Source organism: Rhagoletis zephyria, unplaced genomic scaffold, assembly GCF_001687245.7.
Source record: "Rhagoletis zephyria isolate East Lansing unplaced genomic scaffold, Rhagoletis_zephyria_1.1 Rzeph_scaffold_00014, whole genome shotgun sequence".
In the NCBI taxonomy this organism is placed as follows: domain Eukaryota; kingdom Metazoa; phylum Arthropoda; class Insecta; order Diptera; family Tephritidae; genus Rhagoletis; species Rhagoletis zephyria.
This window is the reverse complement of record NW_016157098.1, coordinates 743,493-758,285: the sequence shown is the minus strand read 5'-3', so window position 1 is coordinate 758,285 and position 14,793 is coordinate 743,493. Positions and strand designations below refer to the sequence as shown.

Below are 14,793 nucleotides of genomic sequence, written 5' to 3'. Positions count from 1 at the left end.
CACGTATTTCGGCCTCTCTCTTCTTATTGCGGCAAATACGTCTCGCTTCCTTCTTCAGTTCCCTATAACGGTCCCACATGGCTCGCTTTGCTCCCGATCGCAGCGTGGCCCTGTAGGCGGCATCTTTTTTCTCTGCGGCTGCTTGACATTCCTCATCGTACCAGTTGTTCTTTCGGGCTCGCTGAAATCCAACTACTTCTTCGGCGGCGGTACTTAATGATCGGGAAATGTGGTCCCACTGCTCGCGTACGTCGGATTGTTGAAGAGTGCTCTCATAGAGCAGGTGTGTGAGTCGAGTGGCGAATAAATTGGCCGTCTGTTGTGATTGCAGCTTTTCGACGTTAAGCTTTCCTTGCATTGTTGGGCGCACATTTTTTGCTGCACAGAGGCGGGTCCATCGCATTTCTTGGATGGCGGTGATGTCAGCCTTTTTCTTCCCGAGGACATCAACCAGCCGGGCAGAGGCACCTTCCCCATTAAGGGTCCGGATATTCCAGGTGCATACCCTTAAATCATAGTCCTTTATACGTTTGCCGTGGTCGTCATCAGAAAAAGGGGGCCTCATCCGAGGCTGTTTGTTTCTTTTCATTGGGCGGGGTTTTAACGTGGCGGAACCCAAACCCACAATAATAATGTCAGCCTTGAAATCCAACGGAGAATCACTCTTGCCAACAAGTGCTACTTTGGGCTGAGTAGGCAATTGAGAAGTAAAGTCCTCTCTCGTCGTACAAAGATCACACTCTATAAGTCACTCATCATGCCTGTGCTGGTGTATGGCGCGGAGGCATGGACAATGAAAGCATCTGATGAGACGGCCCTTAGAGTTTTCGAGAGAAAGATTCTGCGAAAGATTTACGGACCTTTACGCGTTGGTGATGGCGAATATCGCAGACGATTTAACGATGAGCTGTATGAGCTTTACAACTATATAGACATAGTGCAGCGAATTAAAATTCAGCGGCTCCGCTGGCTTGGCCATGTCGTTCGGATGGACAGAAACGATCCTGCTCAGAAAATATTCAACGCGGGCCGCGGTACTGGTAACAGAGGAAGAGGAAGGCCTCCTCTGCGTTGGAAAGACCAGGTGGAGAAGGACTTGGCTTCACTTAGCATTTTCAATTGGCGTCAGTTAGCACAGAAGAGAAATGACTGGCGTGCTGTTTTGGACTCGGCCAAAATCGCTTAGCCGGTTACAGCGCCAATTAAGAAGAAGAAGAAGACAGGTGCGATCTAAGGCACCAATGATATAAATTATTGATCTCTTTTTGGAGGCGCTTTGCATCTTCAGAATTTTTTATAATAGAAAAAACTTTCAGGTCGTCTGCATAAAGCATGAACTCTGAAGAAGAGAGGCAACTGCCAATGTCATTTACAAATAGCACGAAAAGCGGTGGTCCCAAGATACTACCTTGGGGCACGCCTGAGGATGCTATGAACAGGTCAGAGGACACACCCTCAATCGAGACCATACAACACCTATTACTTAAATATGAGGATAACCATTTAAGGAATATGGAGTGAAATCCGAGCGAAGCTAATTTATGTGACAACATAGTGTGTGAAACCTTGTCGAAGGCTTTAGAAAAATCCGTGTATACGCAATCAACTTGACGGCAAGCTGAAAACGCTCCAATGCAGTATTCACTAAATATGGCTAAGTTAGTGATTGTAGACTGTCCAGAAACAAAGCCATGCTGGTTCGGTAGGATCAAACTTTTAACGGCAAAATACATTTTATCTTTAACAATCTCCTCAAACAGTTTAGAGATGGTCGAGAGCTTGGAAATTGGCTTGTAATTAGTTACATCATGGTTTTTGCAACTTTTAAAAATCGATAATAAACTTAAGAGGTGTAGTTAAAGCTGGACACTCTTTCAGGAAAATGGTACTAAATCCATCGACATCAGTCTGCGTTGAGTTTTTCATGGTGTTTATGCCCTTTGTAATGTCGTCCAAGGTAAGACGTAGGTGACCAAAACTTAAAACTGTTTTATTGTTGAGATAACTAGAAGGGAATAAACTATCAACATCTTCACAAGCGAAATTCGACTTAAAAAACTTTATTTCGTTTTTGACACTGACATTGTTTCGTTAAAAGAGGAAACAGCTCTCGTGGGCGCTATTTCAAAGTTACAATACAAAGTCTACTGAGAAAATCGTCAAAATCTATTGTGTATAAGCTTTATCTCCTATACCAGTTTTTGCGATATATCTCCCTTATGTAGGAAGCTAAACCCATTAAATTGTGTTACCGGTTTACATACCAATCACACAGCAGTGCAAATCACTTAGATTGGTGCTATATAAGGTATATCTTCCATACCTCTGATTGTTTAGATATGACAAAAAAAATAAAAGTCTTATATCTAACGTATTTACGGGCCGATTTGTCTGCTTTTTAAAATATATACTGGCTATGTAAGTAGAATCATGTTTGCGTAAAATGGTCTTCCTAGGTGGCGCCAAGGTTGAGATATTTCGAAAAACCCTATTTATGGTCCGATTTGGTTCGAATTTGGCGTATGTAGCTGAAACATAATAAGTCATAGATTTGCAACAAATTCACCCTGAATTGGCGCTGAAGTCAAAATATAAAGTATATTCTACATAAAATACATGTTTTATTTGCGTTAAAAATTCATTTAAATTTTTTCAAATGCAGTAATCTGTTAAAGTAAAATTTTCATATGTTCATGAAAGGTATGAAACCTTCGGCATAACCGAAGACAGCGCTGCACTTACTTGTTTTTAATAGGTTTAGGAACTATAAGAAACCTAGTTTCAGGTTGTAATCGAACCTAGTTACAACGTACATTAAGTTATCAATCAAAAATTACCTTCTCTGGTCATTTAAAATTATTAAACAATTCGATAAACTTATTTCCACATCCTTATATATAATAACGGGCCTTATAGATTTAATTTTAAGATCGAAATTTATAAAAAATTCTATTTTTCTATTTTCTGTATATTGAACCAGACCTCTACATCCATATGTTATTCGACCCCTAAATGCGAGTCCGAGGTCTGTTAGCCTCCATCACGTCAGGTTCGAGGTCATTTGAGACCTTCAATTACATTTAAATAATAAAATAATTGGTCAAAACTTTTTAGTATATGGGGTCGTAAAGTTATGATAAGCACTATACATATGTCAGCTGTGGTTTATTAGTAGAAACCATTTTTAAAACATACGTTGTGATTGAAATAATGCAAGCTACAATGCGTTTTGGCCATACATACACTAAGAAAAAAGTAACATGATTTTCTCAAACAGCGTCACTTCTGGGTTTTCAATGTTAACGATTCGATATAATTGAAGAGAAAAAGTATTTTTTAAACAAACTTAAACATAAGTTTGTTTGATCGATCACAGAGTGTGGTGTCTTGAAATTATCATCAAAAATCAGTAATAAAATTTCAAACAACGCCACTCTGTTGCTTGTGAAAAGTTTGTTCGACCGGTCACAGGATGCTCTTGTCTACAAATTTTTATAGAGAACTAGCCAATGCGCGCTTGCGTCGCGGCGCTTAATAAGCACTTTTGTGGGGGCCATTGCAAAAATAGCGTTTAAAAGAAAAAACGGTATGTAAAGTAAAAAAAAAATAAACCACTAAAGAGCAGAATTCTCCTCATACATAGGCTAAAAATACCATATGGAATACTAATCCCTTTCGTTGTCATGAGCTTTGCCGATGGTCCTATTTCCACTTGTGAAATCTCTGCCAAGCGTTCATAATCTTCTTTGATCTTGCAACTACAACATTGCTCTGATGTGTAAGCCAACAAAAGTCCTTATAAGGAAGCTCAAGAGCACAGATGTGCGTTTTCTGTTATAGGAGGGCCAAGCGTCCTCGCTGCCCCACAGGATGAAAAGTTTTCCCGTACATTGGCTAAATGCGCCGTGTGATCTATTGAATATCATTCAAATGAAGCCATTGATATACCAATCGTGTTCCTTCTTGATCGGATGTGGTCGAATCTTTCCTTTTCAACTCGCCACTTTTACAATTCGTCTTAATATTTATGAACTGGTTTCTTTGAGTATAACTGCTGCAATAACAGTCGCCCCGAGCAAATTCGTTAATCGGAGGTAAATGCAAGATCGCATTAAGGGTGTATGAGGGCGTCAGACAAAGGTGCGCTTACACAATTTCATTTAGCCATCTGAAAAGTCAATTCGTATAAAATAAACATGCATCGCATGGATGAACTGTTAAATAGTTAGTTAGTTCAGAGCTTTTTTAACTGTAAATTCTGATGAAGTTGTGTTTTTCTATTATATATGTATATGCTCAAAACAACGTGGAGTAAGTCATTTTTGCTAATACAGTAATTTTCGTCATGTTTCGTAAGCACTTTGAAATGAAGTCTTCTTCGATGATATGCCCAAGTACCAAAATTTCACTGTGATGAGCATTTCGCTTGCGATGAAAGTGACAGATCTCCTGCGATTTCTGTACGATAATGTAGAGAGCAAGTAAGTAAGTACATTACTGACAACATATGTACATATGAAGCTGTATCAAATTTCAGTACGTTAGCATAAGCGGTTCCAGAGATAAGCGATATAAAAACTTCAGTTTGTGGCACCCCCACGCCCCTCTTACAATACCCGCCATTTTCCGTCATAAGTACGGTATTGATAACATATGTAGCTGTGTCAAATTTCAGAACGTTGGCTTAAGCAGTTTCAACGATAAGCGATATTAAAAGTTCAGTTTGTAATGGGAGGTACCAGGCCCCCTTTTCCAATACTTGCCACTTTCCTTTGTGAGTACGGTATTAATAATATATATAGCTGTGTTAAATTTCAGGACGTTGGCTTAAGCGGTTCCAATGATAAGCGATATGAGAATTTCAGTTTGTATGGGAGATGACACGCCCCGTTTTCCAATACCTGATTTTTTTCCATGATAACATATGCGACTGTGTCAAATTTCAGCAGGTAGCATGAGCGATTCCAGGGATAAGCAATATGAGAAGTTCAGTTTACATGGGAGGTGCCACGCTCCCTTTTCAAATACCTGCCACTTTTCGCCATAAGTTCGGTATTGATAACAATTATAGCTGTGCCAAATTTCACGACGTTAGCATAAGCGATTTCAGAGATAAGTGATAGGAGATGTTCAGTCTAAATGGCTGGAGCCACGGCCCCTTTTCCAATAGCTCCCAGTTTTCGCCATAAGTGGGGTATTTATAATTTATGCATCCGAGCCAAGTTTCAGTTCCCCAGCGTAGTTGGTTTAAGAGATATATTGGCGCGCTCAAAAAAAAGGTTGCAACATTTTATTGTGACGTATGTATATGTGTAGATGTTCATCATCCTCCCACTGAATAACAACGTTAGGAATATCCCGACCCCAGCGCCTCCTAGTGTGTAATTTTTTAATCCAAATATTCTTTTCATCTGGCTAACAAATGTTCTAAATATTAGCCATATCTGCAACTAAATGCAGTTTTTAAGAATATCCCGACCCCAGCGCCACCTAGCGATTAAATTTATAGTATGAATATTTCCCTTCAAGGTGCTGACACATGTTCTAAATATGAACGAAATCGGTCCAGCCATTTGGTAGTTTAGTGACATAGAGTATACGTAGGACTCTATGAAATTGTGTAATCGTGTCGTTTCAGCTTTCTTAATTTTTTGGCAACAACAACCAAAAGTTTTGAATTTTTTTCATCGACAAAGCTTCCACATAGAAGATCCAAAAAAGTACTTATTACAGAATTGAAATCGGTTAAGCCGTTTGGTCAGGCATCGCGGTCATACGAAAGACATTTCATTTTTATATATGAGACATTCTTTTTCTTATCGGACACCAAAATTGGTGTCACAGTTTCGATTGGCTTAAAATTTTTGTATGGGTTCTATACACGAAATAAGCTAATACGTGTTCGAGGATTTTTTTTTGCTTTTTTCTTTAGAGATATGATCTGCCAAAGTTTGCATTTTTTCTTGATTCTAACTAATCATGTACTCCCTCAAATTGATATATCTCGGGTTCTGCCCATCGTAGAGATTTCATCTTAACGCCGTTTTAAAGCTAAAGAAACGAGCTTAATATTTCTATATATAAGAAGGTCAAGAGATGGTTTATTTTGTGAGAATCAACATTTTTTTGTAATTTGTTTTCCAAAACTTATGTTTATTATTTAGTAAGGTGTTAAGCCTCGAGTTTGTGCAAGAATTTAAATTTTATTGCATATTCCGATAGAACACCTATCCAGGTATAATATTTGTATGGCAAGATTTTTCTCTAAGGCGACAAACCCCTAAAAATGGGTGTGACAATCGTAGGCACAGTATATACAGTAATAAACCTTTTCGCAGTTTTTTACCATTTGGTCCCCGAGGAGTACTTTTGGGTTGTGTGTAGCGTTTTCGTTTTGCGCGCACGGCAACACTTACTGTGGGGAATTTCGCCTCATGATTAGAAAAGTTCTTGCGAGGATAAAATATACATAATTATGTGTTATTTATGAACAAAATGTAGGTTAAGTATAATATTCATCTTTAATGTATACTGATATTCATGCTTAATGAAGAATAATATCAATCGTTAAGTACATAATTAACGCTTGTGTTGTATAAACTGGAAAACTCAAATCGTAATTAAAGCACTGAATGGAGTTTTCTTAAATGTAAGTTTAAAATTAAAAAAAGTCCATTATAAGATTATATTTTTATGAAAAACGTAAATTTTGTGAATTTATCAAGCAAAATTCTAAATTTCCGAATATATCTCAGTCTTTATTTAAAAAAAAACAAGGTTTGTATAGTTATAGAGACCCCAATGCCTGCCAGCGCATCCGCCCAGACAGTTCATTAAGCACACCCAAGTTTGAGTGATCTACAAGTTATAAACGTTTTCAGAATTTAACAGTTCATTATCAAGTACGGTGTAATATAACAAGTTATACACTGAACTATGATAATCTGTACTAGTATCTATAATAATAGACAATAATTTGCAATGTTTTTACACTTTTGCAATTAATTTCGGTCATTATTACACAGCCATGACTTGTGCCACTCTGCCATAGTACGGTTGTTGCCCCCTTTCATACCACAGTAATTTTGTATACAACTCTGAATGAACAAAATGCATGCTCCGTCTCATTATCAACCCTGATCAGATTTTACCCCCGAGGAGTACTCAAAAAGGTTTATTACTGTATATACTGTGATCGTAGGACTAAAGTTTGCAAAACGCAGATTTTATTGCGGATTTCGGCAGAATATCGCTTCGTTAACAACATTTGTTCCACAACTTTTTGAATGAAAGAATATTCTAGAAATGGGCGTGGCTATATTAAAACCAAAGTTCAAAAATTTAGACTTTATTGTGGATTTCGCCAGAATATCTAATTGGAATTGACACACATGAAATATGTTGTTACAGTTGGAGGTAGAGTCCAAGAAGTCCATTTTCACTTTGACTATTAAGTTATGCATTTTATTAAACAAATGATAGCTGCTACTTTCTCTAATTTTAAATACTCTAATATCCATGCCCATACTATACATACACAGGAAAATTCAGACGCTTACCTTTAGTATCAAGTAGACCTCCGATCTGTGTCAAATTACAATCCCGCTGCACTATGTAGTCAAGCATTGTGGATTCCATGAGAAAGGCGTAGTTACCTTTGTTCACGCGCCTTATACCCTCTTCGTAGGTGGAAGTGAAAGCGATAGCTTTCCTATTCTCCATGTTGCGCCACATTTTTCGATATGTTTCAATGATTGAGTCGCGAAAAAACGTCATAGTGGAGCCACTTTCCAGTGTGCCGTAGAAGATCTCGGTTTGGCTGGCCAAATCCTCAGCATTTTCAATAGGAGTTATCATGCGTTCGACGGTTAAAAATGCCGCTAAGTTAGCTGTGTACGAAGCAATGATAATAAGCGTGAAGAACCACCATATAGCGCTAACAATACGTGTGGATATCGACTTAGGGTTTATGTCAGATCCTTGCTGCATCAACGTGCCAATTGTAAACCAAAAGCTATTAGATAATGAAAACTGGTTAGTTATGGCAGGATTTCTCATGTCACATGGATATTTGTCTCGCCACTCGATTGGTGAAAACTTTGCCACGATGTAGATGGTGAATGAAACCAAAAAATAAGCAGCTAAAACGTAGAGCCACACATCATAGGCCAGTGGATTCATGAAGGAAAACAAGCGAGAAGCCGGTGTGGTTGGCACCTAGTAGATAGACGACAGGGGACAAAACAAGTACATAAGTATATATTTTTCTAGCAAAGTATTGACGTCGTTCGGAAATGTAAAATAGTAATACAAATGTTAATTTATTTTATATATTTATTTCTTACAGCTTAATTAAGCCCAGCTTGAACTTGTGCTGGCTACTGCATTAATAATAATAGATTGGCGCTTACACATATCGCACACCGTCTTCAAAAGAGTCACAACTCAAAATTTGTCATTTTTGAAATTATGCGCTAAAAATGTACACAGACCTTTTATTTACCTTTCAGCAAAAGCTGGAGCAAATTTTTGTTATAATTTGTTAAAAAACCTAAGGTAAAGTCGTCCTTGCCCATATGATTAACATGTGCTACGAAATAGTTTTTCGCATTTTCTGACTCTTTTGAAGACGGTGTGCTATATGTTAATGTTTGGCCGAGCTTCTCCTCCGATTTGTGGAGTGCGCTTTGATATTGTCACACAAAGCGGAGGGACCTACAGTTTTACACCGACTCCGAACGGCGATTGTATAATGATGAGAAGCTGTTTTTCATGGCAGAAATACACTCGGAGGTTTGCCATTGGCTGCCGAGGGACGACCGCTGTTAAGAAAAAACATTTTTTTTCTATATTTTTTTTTTGCGATGTTGCTTTGACCAGGGCTTGAACCCTGGTGCTGCGGAGTGGAAGCGCGCACTGCTTACCACTACACCACAGCGGCCGACTGCATTACACTGAGAAAAAAACGGGTTGTAAAATGAAATTTTTTTGTTTGATTACCGTTTGAAAATGTTCGTATTTAAATCAAGTGAAAAGTAATAAAAAAAATGGAAATATTCAATTCAAATACGCCCGTATTAAAATGAACCATTTTTCACTGCACGGATGGCATTTTGAACGTCTCGGATGCTTTCTACCTTTTATTAGCTCGGGAGGTAACTATGCAATATTGATGCGCCTAAGCGATTTAAATTCTCAAGTTACATACCTGTTGACAGTACGAATGGGAATTTTAATAGCGAGGTTTTAGTTATTTAAACTATAATTTTATTCTTATGTAATTAAGGGAGTATATGTATGTATCGTCGTCTCAGAAAACGGATGTCGAATGTTACAAAACACGGTTTTGAGAAAATTGACTTTGAAGTTTAAGGTCGAATTAATCCGGAACTGTACGGCAAATTTTTGTAATTTTTGAAGGAGACGTAGTTGGTGTTATTAGTTTTGATTTTCTATATTTTTACATCTAATATCTCTTAACGTTAATGAGAGAATTAAATTTTCATTCCTTACACATTTGTCGTAAGTAGCGTTTACTGACCACTTTATTTTGTCCATAGAACATACGACAATACTAAAGTAACTATTTCAACGACGATGATATAGTTTGATGAAAAAAACAGACATATTTATTAAATAATGTTTACTTATTAGAAAAACATAACAAAAACATATTCATACTTAAATTCAGTCTTTTGTACATTTTTATATCTTTCATTTCATTGGGGACTCAGTGCAAGCTAAAATATAAAAATTTAAAATTAGTTACTTAGTTTAATTTCCAATTTTAATTGTGTCGTTATAGTAGAGGACCATCGAATTGTTGTAAGTTCAAAGTTTTGCGATACATACGACAAATGTTTTATGATTAAAAAAAGATTACATTTGTATGGGAATTTGTCATATGTGCCACATGCGACAAATGTTTTATGATTTAAAAAAAAGTACGTTCGTATGGGAATTTGTCGTATGTGACGCATTTTCGGCACATAAAACAAAAGGCATACCCAATCATTAATATTATGTAACATACGACAAAATGCGCTCGAAATATCTCAAAAACTAAGGGAGATATAAAAAAATGGATTGGGGAAATCAAAAGAGCATGTCCAACTTAGTAAATCTGCATCAAAATCCCAAAATCGTGATTTTGCACATTCGTCATCCGTTTTCTGAGGCGACGGTATACAAATCGTTCACAGCGGTGACAACACATACACCGTACATACATGGTACGACATAATCCCTGCAGGGAAACCCCAAACTAGTCAGGAAAAATATTAGTTTACAACTAGAATTTCCTGACTGAAACCGAACTAGTTCGAAAATTACCAGACTTATACCAAGTACAAACTATTTATTCATGCCCTGTTTTGACTTCGACAGTTTAATACAATAAAGTAAACAAAATATTATAACTTTTATTTGGGTATATTGTAAACCATTAAAGGGAGTACGTATTCAATTATACAAGACCTGTTAAATAATGATTAATATTCATAATGATTATTAATTAAAGCATATTTCTTTGGATAACCGTTTAATGAGTAATAATTAATATTTTCAATTATTTTTGACTTGTTTCAATTACACGATTATAATTATTTGATTAATTTCTATTATTAATCATCAAGAAAAACTATTGACACTATTATATCATTCTTATCCAAATCTCAAATTTTAAACATTAATTATTACTTTTGTAAAATTTTAAAAAGAAAAGACTGGAATGTGCAAAGTTAATGAATTTAATTTATTTTAATAAAAACTTTTATTTTTATTTTACTTCACTCAAAAATGAACTAAAGTCTTCATTTTATTTTTAACGAAAATGTTTCCTTTTGCATATTCAATATTATTAAAAAAGATAAAAATATACTATTTATTGCACCTGAAACCTTTTACTTTTAATAACCCTTAATGAAAAATGTGTAATATATTAAAGTGTACTTAATAAAAAGTGTTTTATTGTATATTCATGAATTCATTTTTTTTTACTCCCAACGTAGTCGTTTTGGTCCTAATAGGACTAGTATTTTTCTGTCTATTTTGAACTAGTATGAGACTGGTATATTTCTGACCGAAATCTGACAATTGCCATCTCGTAGGACATACCCATGTTAAAAATACCAGTTGATTGCATGGAAAAAAGAGAGTTGGCTGACTAGTTGGGCATGCGGTGCATACTAGTTGTGAGGTAGTTTACAACTAGTACGTTTGACTACAGGGATGCTATAAACGCGCGCTGTGATGTTGATTGATCAACATTTGAAAATACATTTACATGTATGGCTGTAGCCAATGGCGTAGCCAGGATTTGGCTTTGGGGGGGCCGTGAAAAAAATTTCCATCGATAATTTAAATTTGTGACACACAATGGCTAGAGGCGTCGCCTGAGTGCATTCTTTCATATATTTATGTATGTGCCAGTTTTACCGTTATATATTTTTTATCTACTCGTTTATTCCATGGGGTCTTAATGCTTTATTTAAATTTAAAAAATTAATTTACTATACCGTTTTAAAAATCTGAAAGTTCACTGCGGGAAATTTTTGTATTCTCTTTTTGTCTTCGCCTTCTCGTTTTTGCCTTTATAAGTTTTGAAAAAAGGTTTTGAACGAACCATTATATCACATTCCTATGCAAGTTTTGAAAGAATATTTTCGATACTAAATTTTATTAAAACAAAATGTTGAAATCAGCTTCATATAGAAACCATGTCATCGACACTCACATATTGACTAGATTTGACTATTTATTTTATTATATTTTAATTTGAATTATTTGTTTATAAAAATATAGTTTATTCCTTAACAAACACTAAATGAAAATAAGTTTAATCTTTGAACAACATTAAAAAAAATCGACATACTTTCGTAAAAATTTCAAACTTTCTATTTCAATTTTATCTCTTAATATTTTGCAGTTTTTTAGCTCATTCAATTTTAGTCTAATAAAGTGCAAATATTTAAAGTAGCTGTGATTTATAGTTGATGTATGGCATATTTTTGACGATGTCGGTAATTTTCTTCCATATTATCTAAGTATGTTCAACGATTTTTTAATGAAGAAAATGAGCAACACCTTCATCAAAAAAAAAATATATTTATAATAAAAATCAACGATAAGTCGCAGCTATGTATTTTAAACTTGCGCTTTATTTGAATTGATCGGGCTACAAAACTGCATACTCAAAATATGTATTTAATATATATTTATAGGAAATCTAATTAAAAAGCTTTACGAATGTTTGTTGAATTTGTTAATGTTGCGCAAAGATTAAACCTTGAATTTATACGGGTTTTGTTAAAGTGTAAACTGCATTTTTATAAACAAATAATTAACATTATATAATTTTAAGATAAATGGCCAATCTAGTTAACATGTATAAAGTTTTGATAAGCACTTGAAATGTCAAGTTTTAGTACTGAATTCAAAGAAGATGTCTCTTTTATCCATTAACTTTAAACAATTTTTGTGTTAAGAAGTGTATCTTAAAATATCTGCCTTGACATTTATGTTAAAAGTGTAAAATATGTAAATGTACCTACATAAACTTTCCCGTGAATACCATCAAAGCATTGGTCTTGAAGGGAATCTATGTATGCATGCATGCATATAAGCATTTCACTTTCTTTGAGATCGTAAGTCACATTTTGGTTTAAAGACCATGTATGTATTTTTATATCATGACAAAAACTTTGAGAAGGTTTTATATAATCTTTTGCTTTAATTAGGAATCGAGGGTTTTTAATTGTAATCTGTTTCTACATTTAGCTTTTATCAGATTCTGAACAGAAAAGTCACGTTCAATTTTTGCGGAGGAATGTGAAATAGACAATAAAGGTATTTTAAAAATGTTTGCAAGCATCGGGTCGTTCAGTTCGTTTTGAATTTATTTAATTCGTTCCCATAACTTGCATATCGTTGGCTTAGTTCGCAAACGTGCTAAGTCCACTTTTTTTATTTTTCAGGAGGGACAAAAAACCGTCTAACTTTTTTGTTTTCAATATTTTCTAATCTGTAAATGCAGTTTTATTCCTTAGTTCGTCTTGTTTTAGTACCAATAATCGGCCAATTTCCAAATAAAGCTGTTGCAGACTTATAGGCTCTTTTAGGACTTACCACATTTTCTCTTTAAGATTTTATTCTTTTAATGTGGACTTAGCATCAATCTTTTCCATTATTTTTTATTGTTAAAAGATTTAATTGTTTAGTTTAAATATATTTTATTGTTTTGAAATGAATTATAACCTAATACAGTTTTATTTCATTGCTATTAACAAAAATAACTATTTTAAGTCGTAAATTTATGTACCATTTATAAAAGAAAATAATTAAAAGCAAGTAAAGAGGTATAAGTTTGGGCGAAACCGAACTTTATATACCCGGCGCAGGTATCAAATACTGTCGTAAGCAGGGGCTTTTTTCCCGATTTCAAACGTTTTCGATAATATCCTGAGTTAAACTCAATGAAATAATTGAACCACGTTTAGTGGAAATCGCTAAAGTGGCTACTGAAATACACCTTGTAGTGGGCGGTGTCACGCAGTCGTATTTATTGTTAAGAGATTGTTGTAAGTATTAAATTGAAGTAAATTAGCGTCTTCAGTTATTGAAATATCAGAGTTTCCGTATTTTTGAAATTTACCGTTAGATATACGGGAAGCGAATGTACTTTTGGTCCGATTTGAATAATTTTCAACGAATTGCTTTTCCGTACCAGGTTTATTAAGTGCACCGAGTTTGGTAGAAATTGATAAATCGGTTACCGAGTTACACATTTGTGGTTATAAGTGGGCGGCGCCATGCCCATTATCCAAAAATGTATCATAATCTTATTTTCTGCTGAGTGGTTATCGCGATCATCGATTTTAAGTGAATTAGATTTTTAACAGATTTCTTAGCTAGACCCTAAATAAGGCGCGTACCGAGTTTGGTGAATGGGCTACTGAGATACAGCATTTCATAATAGGTGGGCGGGGTCACGCCCATTTTCCAAAAATAATAATAATATTTTTTACAAAAATTCTACTTCACATACTAATTTTGAACAATTTGCATCCAATATTTACTGAAATATCGTAGTTTTTGCATTCTTAGAAAATACCTTTATATCGGAAATGGGCGTGGTTACATTCCGATTCGCCCATTTTTAATACCAACTTACCTTGGAAAAAGGGCAACCTACATACCAAATTTCGTTGAGATATCTCGAGCTATCGTGTACACGGACAGACGTGTATATATATTTTTTTTGGATTTTTTTGGACTTAGCACATTGCGTACCAATGCATAACAACAAGTAAAAACGACTTTACGGTAATTTTCTTTTTTGGTAATGATGTATTTTCAGTTATGCTATCTTACTGCATCAAAATCTCAATTTACATAAAAAGTGGCCTTAGCACGTTTGCGAACTAAGCCAACGATATATTTAAATTTTGTTAAGTTTCCGTGCTCCGGTAGAAAAAGTGTGAGGTAGAAAAAGACAAAACCTTTCTATAAGTACTCAGAATTACCAACCTTGTAATGTAGTACAAATTTTGTCGAAGTTTGTTATGGAGTAAAGAAGGAAGAAAGTATTTGTATAAATAGTAGTTTTTAACCAGCGTAAATATAAAACCAATAGAAATACACACAGCGCTGCATTTCCAAAATGTACCAAAAAGGTCCATGTGGTGTCAATGTACTTTTTGGTTTCAAATTGTACCAAAAAAACACAATTGTGGCAACTTTACCATCACTGGTATACCAACGAAGGACGAGTTAATACAAGGAGATAGCGAGAGT

The 14,793-nt window shown here is 35.1% G+C and overlaps 1 protein-coding gene across 4 annotated transcripts in view; it reads right to left on the bottom strand.

Moving 5' to 3' along the window:
• The window catches only part of LOC108360096 (glutamate receptor ionotropic, kainate 2-like), a 167,761-nt gene that overhangs the window by 81,430 nt on the left and 71,538 nt on the right, over positions 1 to 14,793 (bottom strand). For all 4 annotated transcript variants that reach the window (XM_017612269.1, XM_017612276.1, XM_017612261.1 and 1 more), the window contains one exon: positions 7,560 to 8,217. In XM_017612269.1, the coding sequence (XP_017467758.1) occupies positions 7,560 to 8,217 (658 nt within the window). The remainder of the gene's footprint in view (positions 1 to 7,559; positions 8,218 to 14,793) is intronic.